The 21,282-nt window shown below is 43.0% G+C and overlaps 2 protein-coding genes across 3 annotated transcripts in view; both read left to right on the top strand.

The window, feature by feature from the left end:
- The first annotated feature begins 1,105 nt into the window (after positions 1-1,105).
- znf512 (zinc finger protein 512) lies at positions 1,106-13,168 on the top strand. Of its 2 annotated transcripts, none has more exons than XM_031866235.1 (16): positions 1,106-1,397; positions 2,551-2,683; positions 2,787-2,842; positions 3,024-3,082; positions 3,503-4,077; positions 4,426-4,515; positions 4,757-4,861; positions 5,126-5,250; positions 5,711-5,797; positions 6,134-6,232; positions 6,325-6,492; positions 6,578-6,775; positions 7,171-7,272; positions 7,986-8,048; positions 8,381-8,479; positions 9,162-13,168. In XM_031866235.1, exons 2-16 carry the CDS (start codon positions 2,584-2,586, stop codon positions 9,864-9,866), a joined length of 2,631 nt encoding a protein of 876 aa, XP_031722095.1. In that variant the 5' UTR covers positions 1,106-1,397; positions 2,551-2,583; the 3' UTR covers positions 9,867-13,168. The 2 variants fall into 2 exon arrangements, with proteins under 2 accessions (XP_031722095.1, XP_031722096.1); XM_031866236.1 differs by lacking the exon at positions 9,162-13,168 and adding an exon at positions 9,091-9,157.
- A 1,462-nt stretch (positions 13,169-14,630) lies between these two features.
- Positions 14,631-21,282, top strand: part of gtf3c2 (general transcription factor IIIC, polypeptide 2, beta) — a 17,133-nt gene continuing 10,481 nt past the window's right edge. Inside the window, exons 1-11 of the mRNA XM_031866211.1 lie at positions 14,631-15,036; positions 15,689-15,779; positions 16,478-17,024; positions 17,169-17,302; positions 17,958-18,136; positions 18,285-18,370; positions 18,564-18,641; positions 19,012-19,113; positions 19,290-19,517; positions 19,610-19,721; positions 19,821-19,932. Of these exons, the coding sequence (XP_031722071.1) occupies positions 15,755-15,779; positions 16,478-17,024; positions 17,169-17,302; positions 17,958-18,136; positions 18,285-18,370; positions 18,564-18,641; positions 19,012-19,113; positions 19,290-19,517; positions 19,610-19,721; positions 19,821-19,932 (1,603 nt within the window). The 5' untranslated portion in view covers positions 14,631-15,036; positions 15,689-15,754. The remainder of the gene's footprint in view (positions 15,037-15,688; positions 15,780-16,477; positions 17,025-17,168; positions 17,303-17,957; positions 18,137-18,284; positions 18,371-18,563; positions 18,642-19,011; positions 19,114-19,289; positions 19,518-19,609; positions 19,722-19,820; positions 19,933-21,282) is intronic.

Genomic DNA, 21,282 nt, shown 5'->3' with positions numbered 1-21,282 from the left:
CAGGTGGCTTCATGTTTGCAGGATGTTTGGTTCCCATATAATGCAATATGTTTCTCAGCTTGTTGTGAAGCTCTCCTGGGGACAAAAAAAAATCAATTAATGCAAATTTAAATATTTACTTTGTTCACTTGACTCCACTACATCTTGGGGAGACCCCTAGTCCCAGTGCTGCTGCATTCAGGGTCTGCTCGTAAACTTCTACGGCTGAGTGGTGAAGACTAAAATACATCTGGTTGAAGCATTTACAAATGAAGGGAGACAATATAAACTAAATAGACTCTATTTTGTGGTAGAAATCTAGCAGCGAAAAGAGAAAACGCACATCGGTGGAGTTATTATAGCAATGTGTTGGCTGAAACTAACAAACATTTGGAATAAATAAATTAAACAATTATTATTATTATAATAATCAAACTACTTACTCTCATTGCGCTGCCACACTCTCTGGTCCCTTAACGCCACATCTCATCACAGAGTAAGTCTTGTTTTGTGTCTTGTTTTTGCTTTTATTTCAAACAAACAACACCACAGCAGCTTATTTGTCTTCTGTGTATTTAAGTGTTGGAATTAAATGTTGACAAATTGTGGTTCATGAGAGCAGCATACATTGGAAATACTCCAAGTAAAAGTACCTTAAAACTGAGTACTGTATACATACGTAAGTATTTGTTGGCCACTTGAGTATCTTAAGCTACATTATACGACACCATATATGTCAATGCCAAATGTGCATCTGTAGGAAAACACACTTTTTATCCCACAGCCATTACAGCTACAATCACGCATTCTAGTAAATCAGGTTTACATAATGCCCCTGTTGTTCCCCCCCCCCAAAAAAAAAAAACAGACCCAGCAGTTTATATTATAAAATAATATAAATATAAAGCAGTTTATATACTATAATAAATATAATATAAAATAATATAAATATAGATCAGTTTACATATAATATTATATACATCATAAAGTAATATATTATTTCACGACAGTGTTTTTAAAGGCATGCACTAGCCCTTAAAGTGAAATTCCTTGAACGTGTAGTTTTGTGTACACATAGAAGATGATTGTGATCATGGGAAATCCCGGTATTTCCGACAACCCTTGAACGCAGCAGCAGATGCGGGTCTTATTTGTTCCCTCCAGCAGGAGGGCGTTCCTCCGAACAACATCCAGATCCAGTGTAGCGAGTACTGCCGGTGCGCGTCCTTCATATCGAGACGCTGTCAACGCTTTGTGTGTTTGTCGGTTGTTGTTTTGTCTAAAGAGTTTGTTTAACTCCCGGATCGGGGCCTTCCTCCATGTTAGCCCTCCATTGGTGGACGGAGGAGGAGGAGGCCAGGCGGACTCGGAAGACATGGAGGCTCTCCGGCTCTGCAGAGGGAGGGAGCTGTAGGACGGTAGGCTCGCGTTGCATTTTCTCCTCCTCGTTAAGAAACAATGAAAAGACCGAGAGGACAGGTTAATGTGTCTCCCACTGGAGACAGCGGCTCGCGAGCGAGCTAGCTCTGCTTTCTAGCTGGACGTGTTTTCCTCTCCGTCGTCGTCAAAATCTAAAATGTTATTTTTATTTTTTATTTTTTAAATCCACACAGACAATAATGATCTTTACATCTGGTCCGACACATTAAACAAATATATATATATATATATATAAAATTTTTCAAGCAGCAGGTCAGTGGCCTTCAACATGATGAGACACATCCACGCACCAACAAATAAAGAGAACACCGTTCAAATGTCACGCGTGATGGAAATGCAACACAGCGGGATGCTGCAGCGAGACACGCTACTTCCTCTTTAATACTTTACTTCTGCTGCAAGACCTTCATGGTGCCGCAGAGAAATCACATTTTGCAATCGTGTTTTCCGGTAATATACACAGTGGTGGAAGTAAAAGTAGTCATGCTTCCAAAAGTGTGAGCATCAAAAAGTGAAAGTAGTCATCATGCAGAGTGTTATTTAGAAGTTGCATATATTATATTACTGGATTGTGATTAGTGATGCATGTGTTCATGACTTTATTGGTGCAGCTAGTAAAAATGGGGATACTTTTAAACATTTAATATATTGCAAATCCTCATTACAGGATCTTTAAAGGAACCCCTCTGTTTGTTTGTTTGTTTTTAATCAAAACTGGTCAACATGTAAACACAGAACTTTTGAAAAAAACGTTCCTCTGCATCTGTGATGTTCTTGTTATACATGTGGACGTGTATACATTATCTCATGGCACTTTTAGAACTAGATACGCGTGAGAATAAGTCATTGTACCATAATAACACATAGAGGTTGTGTCTGGATGGTTCCCCACAATTAACAAAACTCCTGCAAGATGGTGAAGGTTCAGCGTTGATTCTAAGTGGTTACGGTTAGGCACTGACCTCCTATGGTTAAGATTAGGACCTGCCTTAACCTCGTCTATTTATTCTATTTTTTTTATCAGAACACTTAATTGTTTTTTGTCGTATAGAAATGTAAATTATTATGACTTATGCAACCATGTAGGAAGCATTACAGTAAATGAAATGCGTGTTCTCTCTGTGTTTTCAGTGGTGATTTCTACGGGGGGGTTTCTCTCCTAGAATGGACCCGGCACACATTGGAGGGGACATGCCGCCTTTGTATGTGCCCAGAAAACGAAAATCTGTGCAGTCACAACCCAAAAGTGGAGTGCCATGTCCAGGTAAAAAATAAAGAAAAGCAGGGTACAGATGATCGTTCTGAAAACCTTTCACTGCGTCTGTTTCTCTGATTTCTGAATCAAGTTAAATGTTCCCTCCCAACAGTTGTTCAGCGACTACCAGAAAGAACCTGTGACTTAAATTCAGTCGGATATCCCAAGGTGAGAATGATGCAATAAGTACCCAGCATGCACCCTGTTACATGCAATGATGTCTGATTTAAGCAAACCGTCCAGATGTTATGAGGGAACGTCCATTTCCATCTGCTAATACTTCCGAAGGTGTTAACTGTGTGTGCACAGCTGGATCTCTTCTTCACAGTTCTGTACTTGAATGTTTCAGAATGACGAAGCTGAAGCCCAAGACTCTCTAAAGATGAAGAGAACCTACGGTAGAAAGAGGTAAGAGACACGTCGACTTGTTGCTTTGCAGATTGTAGATTTGTAGATGACGGACACTGACGTTATTACAGATATAATGATCTACAGACGGCATGTCTGGTGTGAACAGGCAAGCAGTTCAAATGTAACGTCATATATTATTATTTGTTTTATTTATTGACGATATTTAATCCAACAAGCTGGTGGTGATGAATAAAAGGTAATCATTTAGCTTTGTATGCAACGGCTCATTCTAAGGTAACAAACACAACTATTCTTATTTTCAGGTAATTAAACACTAAAGAAAACATACTTTTGATTAATAATTATATTCCATTTCTGCCAATAAATCCCCCTAAATGCAACACACTGGCCCTTTAAATAACTTTTTATTGTCATTCCTAAAATAATAAGTGTTGATGGATTGTTTTCCTTCATCAGGTACGAGGACCTCCATAGTGTTTCCATAGGAACAGTAGATTACCCAACCACCAGCTGCTCAGTGATGTCATCGGGTGGCCTGGCCAATGGGGCGGACCCCGGGTCCATGGCTCCGCCCACTGCAAGGCTGCCACCGAGACTGGTGGGAAAGGATGTGTGGCCTCAAGGCCCCGAGGCCAGCAGGGAGCCGCCCCAGCCTCAGGACCACAGCTGGAACTCCAGCAGGGACCGGGGCCCCGACGCCTGGGCCCCGGGTCGAGACCGACCGCAGGAGCAGGTCTGGAACTCCGGCAGGGACCGAGCGGGACACTCCGGTCAAGAACAGACGTGGATCCCGGGCAGGGACAGGGCCCACAGCGGACCGGACCAGGCCTGGATGACTGGCCGGGACCGGGGCCCCGAGCAAGGGTGGGCGGCCGACAGAGACCGAGGCCAGGATCAGGTGTGGAACGCGGGCAGGGATCCGGGGAGGGACGGGCCCTCCTCGGGGCCGGAGCAGGCGTGGGGAACTGGCCGAAGCCAAGACCAGGGCTGGAGCAACGCCAGCAGAGACAGAGGGCACGTCTGGAGACCCGGTACGTACAAGAACACGTTACAGCAGCACCTTAAAGATAAAACCAGCTACAACTCATATGAATAATATAAAGTTAACACTAGATTATGGGATCCAACGAATGTGAAGGCTGAAAACTGGACCCTGACTGCAGCAGCTCCTCTACTTTATATTTATACAGAGTGGCCTGTTCTCATACCGTCTGTGTGTACATTAATAGTATGTAGTTGTACTTCCCAAACTAAATATACGAGTGTTTTTCCTTTGTTCTCGCATGCATTTATAAGAGATATAATGTGTTCGTACATGTAGAGTATGTTGGTCTTTATGTTTGGAGAGTGACTTTGTTGTTTACGTGTTATTTTTGAAGACTTGAACATGAAGAAAGTCCTCCGAGTGGAGCTGGAGCGAGGCCCACCTGTTAACAACTTCTCTCAGCCACCAGAGGGCCGAGACTCTTGTAAGTTACCGTCCAGTCTCACATTTAAGGGGTTGAGAGTGAGACATTATTATTTTTATTCAGATTATTTTGTGCAGAAATGAAGAAGTCGTGTTGGCCGTTGTGATATTCTTGGCAGCGTTCCCTGCAGACTAATTGGAGCGGGAAGCAGTTTTCCTGCTGTAGGATGAAGATATGAAATGAAAACAAAAGAGCAAAAGAAAGGGCATTAAAAGAGTGTCCTCTAATGCAAACGTTTCAGCTTCCGTTGCAGCGAGTGTCGGTGAGGCCTCAACGGCTCCACCCAGCGAGGACCAGAAGCCCCCAGTCCTCTCCACCAAGAAGGAGCCTCCTACCTATCCTCCAGGTGAGACGACCACTGGTTCATATCTGAGCAGGAGAAATCCATCCCCACTGTCTAGTGTGTTCTTCCAGGGGAGAGATTAAAATATGGAATTGTACAATAAGGTTTTTATTCACAAAAAAATGACCATTAACATGCTGCAGTAATAAAAATACCTCTGACACAGAAGGATGTCATTAGCTGCTCCTCATCCTCCTCATCATCCTCCTCCTCCTGAGACATTTCAACTGTGTAAAGTCAAATCTTCTATTTGTCGACGTCCACCAGGAAGTCAAGAGGAGCGATGGCAGCTCCAGATTGTGGCCAAAGGCAGAGTCACTTGTCCAAAATGTAAAAGTGTGAGCAGGAAGACTGTGGAGGGGCTGAAGAAGCACATGGAGAACTGCAGACTGGTGAGCACGCTGTGTTTCTACGCTAATGTTAGTCTGAATTATATACATATACACCGTCTGATGAAGCCCTCACTCATACAGTATAGAAGTAGAGTAGACCTCTGAATATCAGAGGTACCCCTAGAGGTACTTTGGAGTACTACAGGAGGTGTGTGAGACAAAATCCTAATTTAAAAAACATTCAGTCATGCATAATTCCTAAAATAATTACACTATAATACGTCAGTAAAATGATGAAATGATGAAATATAAGTTAAATTAACTGCATTTTATGTTCAATGTTAAATGTAATCGTCAACTGTCTGGATGACGTTTGTCCAGACACAGATTCATTTGTGTCCATCAGGTAAACACCATATAACCTAAAATTAAAAATCATGAATCCCTTACCGTCTGTACTGATTTAAAGCATATACTGTCTATGAATTTATGTGCCGTAACGTTAATGTGCTGTGTGCAGCAACCCTTCACCTGTCAGCACTGTGGGAAACAGCTGAAGTCTTCAACGGGGATGAAGTATCACATCATGGCTGACCACAGCCACCTGGTAAGACTGATCAATCCAATACATGTTATTGCTGGCTATTCATAACCAAAATATGTGCGAAGGGGGGACCACTCGTTTACATCTCAGGTTCCTTGAAATTCTTTGGCTAACCTTTGAGTGGTGCTTTTATGTGACTCTTTGTGGAATATTTGTTTATTTGTCTTTGTTGATTAAATCGTATGAGTGTTGGTTGACTAAGGACAGCTCTAGTAAGTGTGAAGAGTTGTGCAGATTCTACCCATTCCATGAAAGTATTGTCCACCTCTGGATGAGCGGAGCTTTCATTAAAGTGTTTCTTTGCATCTTACAAAATGTTCCAGCTGCCTCTTTTTTCAGCCCTCAGCAGAAGATGCCAAGGACCTGGACGATCGTGCCATCAAAGACAAACTGCGTAAAATCCTGAAGCGACTGGGCAAATTAAAATGCTCTAAAGAGGTAAAACTACAAAACGGAAGATTTATTCAAATATGGTAAGAAAACGGCGATGAATCCACGGTGAAATGTTTTTTTTCTTCTTCTCTTGTCAGGGTTGTAACGCTGCCTTCACCAGCATCATGGGCTACGTGTACCACATGAAGAAGTGTGGGAAGGAGGAGTCCGAGCTGGAGAAGATGCTGCTGAATTGCTCTCACTGCGGGAAAACCTACAAGTCCAAAGCCGGTCTGGAGTACCACCTGAAATCAGAGCATGCTCCCGTGAGTCCTGTGTTTTTATTTCGTGTGCCGATTCAGATGATTCAGAACCGTTTAATCCAATTGTTCCCCCCCTCCGGTTACCCAGACACCCCAGAAGAGTGAGGAAGACGAGGCCCTGAAGGCCCACAGGGAGGCGAACCCGGAGAGGACGGCCAGCGGCAGGGTGCAGCGAGCATCGGCCCAGGTGGCCAACTTCCACCTGGCTGAGATCGCCAACAACGAGCTGCCCAAAGACTGGCCCAAGAGGAAGTTTCAGTCGGACCTGGTGCCAGACGACAAAAAGGTGAGAGAAGGTTGTCTCACAATGGAAGGCGGACCCGGATGCTTCGACCGTCGACCGTGGTTCACATGCGAGCCGTGCTTGTTGTGTGTAAAGGGCTGGCTGGCCGCTGTCCTGGGTGCTGAAATGCAGCAGAGGAGATCGATAGATAGACAGACTCAACAAAAGAGTCGCAGTCACAAAAAATGGGAACCGAAATTGTTATCTGGGACAGCCCTACTTGGATGTAGCGATCAATTTGCAAGATGTTTTATTGTGTAATATTCCCACAAACTAGTGGGAATGTATGTCGGTTGAGGAGCTGAGATAAGTTGGTAAACGGTGATGTGAAGGCCAGACAGACGTTTGTACTGAAGATGCCGTCACTGACCACCTCTTCTTCGTTCTGGCCTTCCCAGTTGAAATACACCCGACCGGGCCTGCCGGCCTTCAGCCAAGAGGTGCTGAGGAAGTGGAAGAACGAGGTGAAGCTGCAGAGGAAAGTCCATTGTCCCAACCAGGTAGAAAACATCATAGCGTGTGTGTGTGTGTTTGCTGTGTGTGTGTGTGTTTGCTGTGTGTGTGTGTGTTTGCTGTGTGTGTGTGTGTTTGCTGTGTGTGTGTGTGTGTTTGCTGTGTGGTTATGATGTGTGTGCAGCCTGGTTAGTGGAACAGGATGCCTCGTCTGTAATAAGATTTAAAATATGATTTAACTCAGTTCTCAGTACAAGTCAGCTTTGGTATTTGTAGTATTTCTATGTCATGTCTTTTAACCTTTTTAGATTTATTTATTGTCAGAATGCTTTTTTAAATCAAAAAACGACTATTTGTAACTCAATTACTCGCCTCTCGTTACCTTGAAATATCGAAGGAAACTTAGTTTTCTCTCCAGTCTCGACAGTGAACGGAGAATCAAAAAGTAAATTTCAGGTAAATAAGAGCCGCGTTTAACTACAAACCTATATCAAAACATCAGTTTACAAACTCGTGCAATATAATCCAAGTCTCATTTATTCAGCTGTGTGCTCACTACTTCACAAGCACATCTTCACTAAAACCTTAATATTTTTATACTTCCTTCACCGTGGAGGCATGAGAGAAAAACAAAGTTCCCTTCAAGTTATCACAGGGTTAGTGATTGATAATTAATTTGGTAATTTTGTGGGTGAAGTGTTCCTTTAAGTGTCTTTCTTAAAGTGCACAACCCTTAACACACTATGCGTTCCTTCCTCAGGGCTGTGGCTCCACCTACACCAGTGTGTCTGGACTGAAAGCTCATCTGGGACTCTGCTCGAGGGTACGTCAGCCTTCTTTTCTTTATCTCTGAAGATAACTATGCATTGGGAAGAGAAACCATGCATAGTGACGTAGATATTGATACATTCTGAAATGTATTTAAAGTCTTAAAAAACAAACATGTTGCTCTTGGTGTCACTTTTCCGAAAATGCCACCTTCAGTCTGGCCCGCGTACTACAACGTAAAAATCTAACCACTATCCAATGTTCTCGTTGAAGTCGGCTTTGTCAATCACAATACGGATGCAGTGATTAGTGTAACATAATAGGTGCAGAGCATTGCAGCTTTATAATCATTTCATGGCTCTTTTGTTGCCTCTCGTCTCGTTTCAGGGCGACTTTGAGGCTGGAAAGTACAGATGTCTGATCTGCAATAAAGAGTTTAACTCTGAAAGTGGAGTGAAATACCACATCAACTCTGTCCACTCGCAGGTAACGACGTAGTTCACGACAGGTAGAGTTGTTCCGATACCAATATCTAAAATGCTGGATCGGGATATCGGTGAGAACGCAGGTCCATCTGATATCACGTGATGTCATTTATCAGCTCATTTAGGCTACACAGAAACAACAACAACAACAACACGTGTCTATTGCTACCTGAAGTACTACAACACACCTGTGGTTAAACCATTGTTTCCCTGTTAATGCTGCATTGACAACAACAAATCTGTGCTGAAATTGGCAAAAGGAGAGCTCGTTAGCGTTAGCTGTTTAGCAGCCGGTGGGCAGCACAGTCCTGCTTTGCTAATAAACGGAGCTAACGGCTAACGCTGACGAAGGTTGCATTGAGTTATATTATGATGCGGTTAAGCTCTATTCAGTGAAAATGTGTAATAATGATAAGATTTTTTTTTTGTTCAATCAAAGCAAATGCTTGAATACAGATACATTAATTTATTTCCATATCATTTGTATTATGTGTTATTATGCAAATAACCATTATACATGACAATAACGAGGTGAAAGGATAAGGCGGGTATTGGAATTGGTATCGGGACGTGTCTAGAATCAAGTAGCTTGAACCTTGTTTCTACAATCAGGATGAATGGCTCGTTTAATCAGAAGAGCCCCCCTGCTGACTTGCTTTGACCCCGTCTCATCTTTCCAAAAGGACTGGTTTGTGACGAACAAAAAAGCCTCCAAGAAGTTTCAGAAGTTCCTCAAAAACCAGCCCAAGGATATTATCCATAATGTGGACAAGCAGATCGTGGAAAACTACCACCACCAGCACCTCCAGCAGCACCATCATCATCATCACCACCTCCAGCAGCAGCAGCATCATCATCAGCAGCATCACCACCACCACCACCACCAGCAGCATCTGCTGCAGCTCCAGCCCATGCAGCACCCTCTGCAGCCGCTGCATCACCTCCAGCACCAAACCCAGTTCCTCCACCCGGAGCACCAGAGCCTCCCTCCGCAGCTGGACGCCCAGCACCAGCAGCCGATGCTCCACTACACCCCTTTGGAGCCTCCACCCGGACCCATGTGGGTGGACATGGACCAGGGGGGCGCCGGGCCGGGACCGGAGCAGGCCCCGATCGAGCTGGAAATGGCGGATGTTGAGAAACCCGGAGAGGACGACGGCGGGATGGCGGAGGGGAAAAGGAGAGATAAGGGGGAGAGGGGGAAGGCGGATGGGAAGCGGAAGGATTGCTTTGCTTTCGGTGGTGGTGGTGGTAATACTGGCAGCTCGTCCGGCGAATCAGAGGTGGAGCAGCGGGACAGGCAGAGACAGATCGACCAGTGGAATCTGAAACGTCCGGGCATCATGGAGCCCCTCCCCGAGGCTGGGAAGGCACAAAGGAACACTTAAAATAAAAACGTCGTCGTGCATCAGAGCCGATTTTAACAGAGGTAGAAAAAGACACCACGGAGTGTCCGTCCCTACTTCACTAGCTGAGACGTAGAACTGGTTTTCCACAAGACGAACCGGTGAGGAGGCGGCTGACGACTGAGCTGCTATTTACGACTTTAAAAAATGTTTAGAAGATGACGACGGAAACCTTCAAAAGAACCTCACAGAGTCGGCGTGGATGTGAGACTACACACACACACACACTCTCTCTCTCTCTCTCTCCTGGTCCAGAGGCTGTTTCTGTGGTTGTCATTGTATAGCCTTGAGAAAACTGTAGTGTAGCGTTTTATCTGTGCGTTTATCTGCAACAGATTCTTTAAATGTGTCTCGTTCTTTTGATGAACCCTTCCTGTCTTTCTATGTTGACCCTTTAAAGGGGAATAGTTCCTTTCACTTTGAGAGAGGCTGCTACAGTGAAGTATTTTATTAGACTCGTGTGTCTCTCTGAAAAGATTTTGTGCCTCTTAAGTATGATCTTCATATCTTCATACTACGTGCTCACTCTTACGTAACTGATTGGCCTTTTCTGGGTTAAATTCAGTTTGAAGTGTCACTTTTTCTGGTAAAGTTCAACAGAAAAAGGCTTCATCTCACCGTGGCCCCTTCCTGTAACAACTTTTCACCAGTGAGATTTTGACTAAATGTATATTTATTTATTTTTTTTGACAGTGAATGCGACTTGGCTTCATAGCTGCCCTCCATGAGCCAAGTCTGCTGGCAGCTCGTGGGCGACGTCTGTGTTGTGCTTCCAGTGCAGTTACAAGAGTTTAAACAGGCAAATTACACACGAAGAGCGATCACACGACAAGTTAAAGCACATTCATCACAGTAAAGTAACCGTTCAACATTTTGGGAAATGCTCTAACTGGCTAAAACTTTAGGAAGATCAACTTGTACAGAACAACGGTTCACTCGTCCACCCGGTGGATGGTAAATAAATGGACTGCGTTGATAAAGCACCTTTCTATTCTTTGATTTGTAGACTGCAGGCGCCGGGGATTCGAACCACCAACTGTCTGATTAGTGGACGGACGCTCTGCTCCCAGAGTCACAACCACGAGTCAGTGCTTCTGTGCAGAGCATCTCCAGCTAGCTCGGCCCCTAAATTATTAACAATTTCACGATTCGTCCACACGCTCTTTGTCACAGTTCAGCTTGTTTCCCCAAAATGTTTGACTATTCCTTTTTAAAAAGCAGCATCAGTCAGTTTAAAATGGACTCCGGCGGTGTGTGAAGAACAACATGTGAGAATCTTTGATTTGCAGTAATGTTTTTTTTTTTTTATTATTCAACATCCACTCTCTAGCTTTCTGTGAAACTTAAAATCTTTTACTCTTCCTCAGCTGATGGAGCTCTGTTGTCATCATTTGACCTGAGCTTGATGAAGAATCCCACAAGATGGGTTTAAAAAAGAAAATCCGTTTTTTAAACATTCCACAAACCAGGAGTTTAGTCGGCAGGGAAACAAAGTAAGATAAAGCACATACGTGCGACGGTCCACTTGTTCATGGAGTTAATGGACTGCAGGTGACAGGAGGTCAGACGTTGACACAAGTGACATTTCACTCGGATGAAGGAAAGCCAACACACAAATCATTTCACACTTTCTGTTCATTCTTCAAAGACCTTAATGTTTTTATCACAGAATATTTAACAGATAGCATGTAGCCTAATGTTTATGTACTCTACATTATGTATCTACTATAGTGACGTAAGGTTATGGATGCTCGTCAGTCATTTGTTTGTGATGTTTTATCACTATTCTGTATGTTGTTTTACAATTTCTTTTGCATTTATGAATGTATTTTGTTTCCCTTCTGTTGTGCACTTAAAACAACCTGAATTCATCATTTGATATGTTCAAAGAGGAGAACCCTTTAACCTGTCTTTAACAAAGTATGTGAATGATCCTGTTTAAAGTGCTTTAGCCTTCACTTCCCTCCATCAGATGCCTTTTGGAAGAGTTTAAAATAGAGAACCTCCTTGTACGTGGGAAGTATTTCAAAAAGTAGGATTTCTATATATTTGGATGTCAGGCAGCGGTGGAGAACATGCAACGATCTCTTTGTGAACACTGTATTCTCACTTCCTGTTTTCAGTCATTTTACCTCTATTGTGTTGTTTCTCAGTGGTTTAAACCATAAACACATTTTCCTGGTAGCTCAGTGTAACGACGCGTTGAACCGCCTGTTTAAGACGTCTTTGTTTTATTTACTTTAAAGTTACTGTGAGGAAAAATGACCCCACAAGTGTCTTAAAGTCCTTGTCTTTTCCTCTCTACAGTTTTCAACACTTAATAATAATGTTAATAAGATAAGTATTATTTATCACTATAGGCGGTGGTCTCCTGAAATGAAGCAATATCTAACTCATCGTCGGTAGTAACATGTCTCTATTGGTTGTAACCAAATCAACAAAAGGTACTAAAACTGCATCCTGTAACCAGAAACAAGCAAAGAATAGAAATCTTTGTGAAGCTGTTTTTGTTTTCCTGTTGATTATTGTCTAAGTTCATAAATGGTGAAATCATTCAGAAACTGTCTCAAAGCTTCCCTTTGCTTCTTGGAATACTTCCCATGTGCACTTATGCTTGTGACCAAATCTTTAGCGCCGTTCAACGTTCTCCTCAAAGTCCGAGCGTCGGTATTCTGAGCGGAACGTTGCTCAACCAGTAAAAAGTGAAACTTGTTGCATGTTTTCATTTGCACCTCGTGGTCTTTCCTGCTGTTACTTTATTTCTTCTTCTTTAATGCAGGAGCGACGATCTGTCATCCAGAGTTACTTAAAACTCAAAGCCTGTGTTGTTTAAGAACTGTACTTTAGTGCCAGCAGGAGTTGTTGTCTACTCTCTGCAATAGAACCAAAACGGCTACAAGATTACGTTTGATTTTATCAATGGTGACCCGTTTATTTTGACAATAGAGTACTAGTGACAAATAATTCCAAATACTGGGGGCAGAGTTGTGTTATTAACCGTACAGTAAATTAATGAGGAATGAAAATAAAGTTCTGATGTCTTGTGCCCCATCATCATCGTCATCATCATCCAGATCTGAATAAAGGTTCAGTTAGCAGTCGTGTATCGTTTGTAAACACTTCGTTTTCTTTTTCCTCCATCGTGTGCGACATCATTCATATTCAAGGTGAACTGGTTATGATCTCAGCTGAATTTATGTTACAAATCTGTACATTTAATATGTTTGTTTTTTCATCGTACCAGCATTGTTATAACCACACAGATGATTAAAAGTTTACTTCATGATCATGTTGTGTCTTCAGTAACAAGCACAACATCTGCGCTCATGTTTTAGACAAAAACAAATAATACAATGACATTGAATATAAAAGTGTGTTTGAGTAATATAAAATATGAAATTACAGGGTATGGAAGATAAAAACTGCCTTTATGATTATTTTATGAATGATCATTAATATGCATATGCGTTTACACATTCAAATATATTTTTACATGATGTTTAATAACGTGTTATGAAATGTTTGTGTTTGGCAGAAGTGAAATAAACATTTGGATTATTTAGTTGCGGAGTAAAAGATACGTAAAACTATAAGTAAAACTTTTAATGCATTCAGAAGTACATAAGTGTTTTTAGCAAAATGTAATTAAATATAAGTTTCAAAAGTGAAAGTACTCGTAATGACCTCTTTCAGAGTTCAGATTATTGTTTTACAGTAACTTCACAATCTAAAGACTTTAATTTTACTCTAAACAACCTGAAGTACTTTGAGAAAATTGGAAGTGTGTCTTTTTTCCGCACTGAAGATAATTTGAAGAACTAAATAACATAAATATAAATATTTAAATCAACTGATGCCAAAGAAAACTATGAACAGTTGTTGCGTTATTGCACGAGTAATAACAATCTAATGATATATAACAGTCACTGGGAACATTTTTTTAAACACATTTTCTGATTATACAACTTACTTAAATAACATTTTCAAAAACGTTACACTGACTCTATTATTCCAGGGAAAGGTTACACAGACTGATATTGGGAAATCATCTTTCATTGTTTCTGGGAAGCTGTTGGGAGCATTAATAACCTGATCCACTCATAGCCGTCCTTGGAGCAACCTCATGTTTTGCCAAATATATATATTTTTTTAAATGCTGATTTGTTTGGAATGGTGATCGTAAAATAAAATAAATCTTGCAAGTGTGGAAGAGACTCTGTACCCAGGAATTATTTGTGGTTGAGAGAAACGGCAAACACATTGCTTATGGATCTTTTTTTTTTTTTTTAAATGTAATAGTTTTGTATTTAATTTAATTAGGACTGGCTGTTATTGCTCAGGATGTTTGTGCGGTGGCCTTTAATGTATTTTTTATTTAATTTTAATTTTTGTATTCCAGCTATGCTCTCAAAAATTAATAAACACATCAGTCATTTAATTTTAAGTTACATTTTCAAAGCAGGACTTTAAGTTGTATCAGACTATTATTTTTACAGTGTTATTAGTACTTCTACTTTAATAATGATAAGATAAAATAATCCTTTGTTAGTCACGCAGTGGGGAAATCTACAGGATTACAGCAGCATAGTGGAAAAGACAAAAACAAGATCAAAACAAGTATTATAAATAAGTAAATAAGTAATAAAACTGTAAAGAATATTAAATAAGTAAAAAGGTAAAAAATCCACAATAACTAAAATATGATATATACAGACAGAATAATTGTAGAATTGGTCTGAATACTTTCTCCTAGACAGAATATCTCACAGAATAACCAAATGTAATCCTAATATTTGGTTATTCTGAGGGTTGAACTCGCGACTGCTACAGCAGTACGCCGGTGTAGTTCCGTGTTCCGCCGCTAGGGGGCGGTGTGAGTCACCATGCCGGTACAGTAACATGGCGGTCTAAATGCGAGCAGAAAGCGACTTTCAGCCAAACCGGAATCAGTGGACACGGCGCGTGTGGTGTTCATATTCTAGTCACACGTTAACAGCTGGACCCACACGTCCGGTAACGTCTCCGCGGTTTCGTCGACCTTCCGCCGAGGTTGGGATTCGATCCCGAGGAGCCAAACGCAGGCGTCTCGGCTCAGGGTTACGACGCGTTTCAGCCTTCGCCACCGAGGAGTTGAGCCTCTACTGCACGCAGGGTAAGCTTTTAATGGCCACCAGCGAGCGTGTAACCCGAAACGTCCTCCACGTTACCGGCCGATGTAAAGAGGGTTCACGTTACTGAACGCCGGTGTAGGAAGCGCTGACACTCCACTGCCCACTTTAGCACGTTTAGCATTAGCTGTGTGGTGTTAGCTCAATAGCATACTCGCTGCAAGACTGCAAGCCTGCAAACCACTTGAATAACTTGGTACTTGCATGTGTGATATCTGAAACATATGCCGAATTAATGGGTGGTTAACATATGACAAGAATAGTCGTATATCTGTGTGTCTATCACCGATTTACACTGAAGAATGCGGAATAAAACATAAAACTATCACAAAACCCAATGAGGTGTGGTTCAGTGGTCTCGGATAACGCGATGTTTCCACAGTAAGTGTTTCTAAACTACTTCCCCAGGTGTAAAAACACAATAAAGACCTCTCAGGTCATCATTCACCGTCTTTACAGCTGATAACTTTGAGTCAGTCAGTCCAGAAAAAGAGGAAACACGGAAGTATGATGAAATATTACTGCATGTGTACAATCACTGTATAACGTCACCGTTCATAAATGCATCTGCAGGTGTTTGTTTGTACTACATCCTCAGATGTTGTTCATAAAATGTCTTGCTTTGTGTTGTGTTAGTGAGGAGACACCTGCTCCATGCAGGAGGAGGCTTCTGACTGAACCAGCACCAGAACCACCGGGCCGATGGATCCCATTGACTCTGGACAAGGTGATACAGAGCGTAACATTTACACGCATGAGGTTACTATCTATTACAAAGGTGTCATGGAGGGAAAACGTGTCATTTATGATACTGTTGCAGTAGGAACTGGATTTACAGGTTGTTGCCGACTCTGGAGGAGCAGGTCTAGTGGCAGGACGGACGCTGTGTGGGGGTTCATTCTGAATTAATTCCTTTAAATTAATTCCTTTTCTAATCTTGGAAGCTGCGTTGAGTTGATGCAGCATTGTGTTCATTTTGTGCAGCGCTATACAGGACCATATTTGGGATTTTGCTTGTTATACAACATATTTGACGTCCCTAAAACATATGGTTGAATGTTAACAATGTTGTTTAACATTATTATGTACTGTGACGTATTTATCATCTATTATTATTTATCTATTATTTCATTTTGTTATTGTGTATTGAGTGATTAATTCAAGTACATGCATTCATTTTTGTGCCTTAATGATTAATTTGAGAGCAAAAATGATTCATTCGTTTGCAGAAATTGCTAATTCAAGAGCATGAATTACACGTTTGTGCTCACTTCCACCTTCCATATTATACATATATTAGTGTATTCCTGTAAGAGTAACATTTGGTGAAAGTTGTGCACACTTTTAGTGAAGCTGTAGTCTCTTAACTGTGTTTTTGATATATTTTTGTATACCTGTGCAGTAACAACGTCACTGTCCACGCAGGGCAAGACAAGCCGTCAGGTTTAACACCCAGCTCCAGAGGACGACAACGGAGGAAAAATACAAAATATTGTGATTATGAAACTGATGATCCGTCTGATGTGCAAAGTGCCCAAGAAAAACCACAAAGAACGAGGTCGGGAGGAGGCAGAGGAGCGGCTTCTAAGAGAACTCCGGCAAAGAGTGGCAAAGCTGAGAACGCCGGACAACAGACCGAAGACGTGGAACCAGAAGCTACCAACGGAACGCCCCGGGAGTCTGATGGGGAACCCTCGGAGGACACTCCTAAAAAGGCGACGAGAGCCAAGAGGACCCCGGCGAAAAGAACTCCCGCCAAGAAAACTCCCAACACCGATGGGGAGGGTGGGGTTGTAGACGCTGTGCAGCTGGAAAATGGGACGCCAAAGCCAAAGAGAAAGTATGTGAGGAAGCAGCCTACGATGGAACCGGTTGCAGAACCCCCGTGTGAGGCAGCTCAAGAAGATCCTCCGATAGAAGCCGAGGAGGAGACCACACCGAGTGGGCGCCACAGGAGAGGTGCTGCTAAAGCGTAAGCTGCATTCATTAGACCTGCTCGTACACACAAAATGTCAGTTAAAAGTAGAGGTACCGGGGTTGCAAGTTGAGACGTTCTCCGTGCATACACATCATCTCAGGGTAGTGTAGTTATTCTATATTTAATATGTTTCTCCAGGGCATTGAAGTACCTCCACATTTTGGCAAAAGAAGTGCTCAACCATCCCAGTGATGAGTCCCAGCCAGAGTGCGACAGTGAAATCACCCGCAGACACTCGGTGACGGAGCGGAGGAGTCTCAAAGGAAGCAAAGGTACAGTTTCACCTCTCAACACCACGTAACAGCTGACTGATGCTGAGCGCCACCTCTTTCTCTCAATGCACCAATAACCGCTCAGCACTCACTCGAATGAGCCCCTTCATCCGGCCTGTAGCCTCCATCTATAACATACGTCACAAACCACAAAGGCAACGTTTTTAGTGTTTAACGCGCTGGTATCGGATCTGTACTCGATTCCCATCTGACCAGACTGTTTGCTGCATGTCCTTCCTTTACTTTCTTTCCCCTGTTTTACTCTCACCATCATTAAAACATCCATAAAATACCACACATCGTTCCCACTGAGGAGTTAATGTCGGGTTTATTTCACAGCTTACCGAAACTTTGTCCTTTTCTGCTTGAAATCCTGATTCCCGACTGAAAGTTCAGTGTTGCTGTCGATAAGATAAGAGGAGAATGTGCAGCGTGTGCATGTCCCAACTTTTCCTGTCACGGTCGTTGTGGGTCAGGCTAGAGATCACATAGTAGGACGATAAGCTCACCAGATCAGTGTGTGTGTGTGTCTCTATCGTGACGTATCGATATTGCATTCTAAACTCACATAAACCGACAGTCACCCTGCACTAATAGCAGTGAAGATCCCGACATACTGACAGGAATACTTTATTAGTTATTTTCCTTCGTGCAGGACGTAAAGGCCAAAAGAGGAAACGTTGTGACAGCGATGCTGCCGAAGATGAGGACTTCGTTCCAGGTGTTGAAGAAGAGGATGTTGAGGAGATGGAAGATGAAGGGGAGGCAGAGAACTCAGACTCTGACTCGGGGACCGATGGAAGAAGTGCAGCCACTTTTCATGTCCACAAGAGTGTTAGTAGAATCTTCTGCTTCGTTCTGATTGGCTGTGATCAAATATTGAGATACGGAGACTCTGTGTTCTTTAAGACAAACTTTAGATCTCTGCAGAACTGTTACTGAAGAAATGAAGCTATAAACTCTTCTTCTTCTCTTCCTGCAGACAGGCCCGAATCCCAAAACCCCCAACGGGCTCACAACCAACATCATGAAAACGGTTTGGGACGCCACGAAGACGACCAAGAAGTTGTAAGTAGCTTCACTCACGACTGTCGTCTTTTTGTTAAACCACACGTGTAATAATAACGTAATAAACTAACTCAGCCACCATATTATTCCACAAATTCACTGACTCTCATGTGCAAAACAACCCAGAAACGTATTATGGTGTGTGTGTGTGTGTGTGTGTGTGTGTGTGTGTGTGTGTGTGTGTGTTTTCCAGCCGGGAGGAGCACTACAGCAGCTGGGTGTTCCCAGAGTGGGTCCCCTCCACCAGTGTCTGGAACCTCGTTCCACCGAGGTAGGTAGTTCACCTTTAACTTGTGTTTGTAATCATCGAGACAATAAAGTTTTCTACAAGACAGAGAACTCCTAAAGTGATCAAAATAAAGTCGTACCGTATTTTAAAGGAGCTCTATTTAACATTCAGAGCATTAATGTAGCAGCAAACTGTTATCTACGTAAAGATAAAGAGGAGTGATGTGTAGAATGAGGTCACTCTCCCTCTGTGTGTGTGTGTTGGTATCAGAGCTTTTGTGTGCTTTGTTGACGCAGACGGGCCGGCCCGTGCATGCTTTTAGTGCACGTATAGTGCACGTGAGCGTTCCCCACGCTGCTCTACTTTCTATACAGTGATCGTTGAAGGTTTGTGTGTCTCATGTGTTCGTCAGCGATGTGGAGAAGTACCTTCCTCAGGAGCTTCAGTCGGCTGCTTTCAGAGTGTCCCGAGAAGGCCTCGGTAAGGAGGAGACGCCTCTGCAGAGACTCAGCAGGTTAGAAGGATCCAAGCTTTTAAATATAATTATATAAAAACAAATGTAAGTCAGCATTTACCACTTTACAAGACAAATGTGTGACTGGCTGGAGACACCTCGGGAAGAGTTTGTTCCACTCTTAATGGCTCCTTCATGATGCATCTGTTTAAGGATCTGTTTATGTCTCTGACCAGGTTCACGGCGGTGCCCGCTCACCCGGATCGCTGGGACATGTTGCTGTATGCGGGTGGACCGGTCTGGGCTATGGAGTGGTGTCCCACACCCGATGGTGCTCCGGCATCCCAGTACGTCGCTCTGGCCTGCCATCGAGGGATGGACAACCAGCACTGCGTCAACAAGACGCACGGCGGAGCCGGACTCGTTCAGCTGTGGGACCTGGGCACGCTGGAGTACGACAGCAGGTAGAGCTGAAGTGGGCGCACTTATTTCTTGCTACGCGTGGCTTCCACCTCCTTTTTGTTTTGAATGAGACGCATGTCTTCCGTCCCTGCAGACCAGACTCTCAGCCAGCCTTGGCCTACGGCTTGGCCCAGGACGAAGGCTTCACCTGGGCTCTGAAGTGGTGTCCTGCAGGAGGCTGGGAGCTCCCCAGCTGTGGCAGAAAGGTGAGGAGGTGTTCCACCAACATGAGAGTACAGTACTGAAGACTAATGTCATAATGTAAATATATTAAAACATTTTAAATCCCCCGCTGTGCCTGAAAGGCTCCGTTCCTGCCCAGACTGGGTCTTCTGGCGGTCGCCACCTCCACCGGTGTGGTCACCATTTACAGCCTGCCCCACCCGGACGCTCTGCACTCCAGCAAGAAGGAAACTGGTAAGACTGGGAATGTTAAAGGCAGATTTCCTAAACAGTAGAAATGACGCACAACCCTGACACCCAGGACATGAAGTGCGTCTTGTGGTCAGTAGAGGGCAGTGTTGCCTTTTATCAAGCGTGGAGTCAGGATGTCGCGTACCTGATTCCTGTAGTAAAGCAGAGTCTTAGTGGTGCTTTTCAGATCATGGCAACAGCTGGACTACGGATTCGTTCACATCTCGCTGAACCCCACCCAACGGCTGATTGTTATTTGTGTTGCACACCTCCATTACTCTGTTTCTTCACGCACCACAACGAAGAAACAAAGAGGCCGTGCCGAATGAAAAATATAGGTTAAAAAATAAGGACAAATCGAGCTTTGTTGTGTTTCTGTATCCGCTCACTGCTGCGTCCTTCCATCTCGTCTTAAAGAGTCTCATCCAGCGCTCTCATCCATATTCTGACCACTAGTCCAATAATCCAGAGACCACTTATCTAATTTACCAGCGAGAAGTCGAAACCAGCAGGAACTAACGACCCCGATGTGAAATGCAATTTGAGCGACACGACGTTCGTTTATTTCTAAACAAGTGAAGATTTTGAGGCCGGTGGAATTATAGAAGTAGAAGAAGAAATGTGTTCACAACCACGTCGATAAATATTTGTACAAAAGCCTCATCTCGACTGATTATCATATTCATTATAAATTCATTATTCTCTATTCATTAATTGTCTGAAAATAAGGAAATATGGCCGTCACAACCTCCTAAAAACCCAGGATGACGTCTTCAAATTGCTTCTTTTATCCGACCAAAAGACAAAAACCTTAATATATTCAGTTTACGCTGATATAAAACAGAGAAGAAACATCAAATTCTTACAACAGACGCTTGAACCAAAGAATATTTGGCTTTATTGACAGAAAAAATAAGAATTAATTGATTAGCAGTAGGGTTTCAGGCTACAGTCTTTTACACACCCTGATTCATCGGTCTCAAAAGCATCAATCGTATCAGACACGGACGTCATTAACTGGATCGGATCTCGTATTCAATAAAAGGACAATTGGGGGGGGGGTCCTTCTGTTTAAAGCAGCTTTACCAGTTAACTGCTTCTCTGAAGCACTTGAAAACACACACACACACACACACACACAATGCCCCCAGGAGTGTGTGAGTATATGCTGACATTAGAGGAGCTGGAGCCTGGCGTCCAGTTCACGGAGCTCTGCTGATAGAAGACTGGATGAATGAGATTAATGGTGATCTTATCTGCCACATCCATCATACACAGGACCACGGTTATGTCTGCACGCATCTGCGTGTGTGTGTGTGTGTGTGTGTGTGTGTGTGTGTGTGTGTGTGTGTG

Source organism: Anarrhichthys ocellatus, unplaced genomic scaffold, assembly GCF_004355925.1.
Source record: "Anarrhichthys ocellatus isolate YVR2014 unplaced genomic scaffold, GSC_Weel_1.0 scaffold34, whole genome shotgun sequence".
In the NCBI taxonomy this organism is placed as follows: Eukaryota; Metazoa; Chordata; class Actinopteri; order Perciformes; family Anarhichadidae; genus Anarrhichthys; species Anarrhichthys ocellatus.
This window is presented reverse-complemented; position numbering and strand designations above follow the sequence as displayed.

What these genes read in the sequence shown, in the direction of transcription:
- znf512 (XM_031866235.1), top strand. Translation starts at nt 2,584, where the DNA reads ATGGACCCGGCACACATTGGAGGGGACATGCCGCCTTTGTATGTGCCC. An exon ending in AGGGCACGTCTGGAGACCCG is followed by an intron (nt 4,078 to 4,425) that starts GTACGTACAAGA and finishes TTATTTTTGAAG; the next exon opens with ACTTGAACATGAAGAAAGTC. An exon ending in TGGTGCCAGACGACAAAAAG is followed by an intron (nt 6,776 to 7,170) that starts GTGAGAGAAGGT and finishes TGGCCTTCCCAG; the next exon opens with TTGAAATACACCCGACCGGG.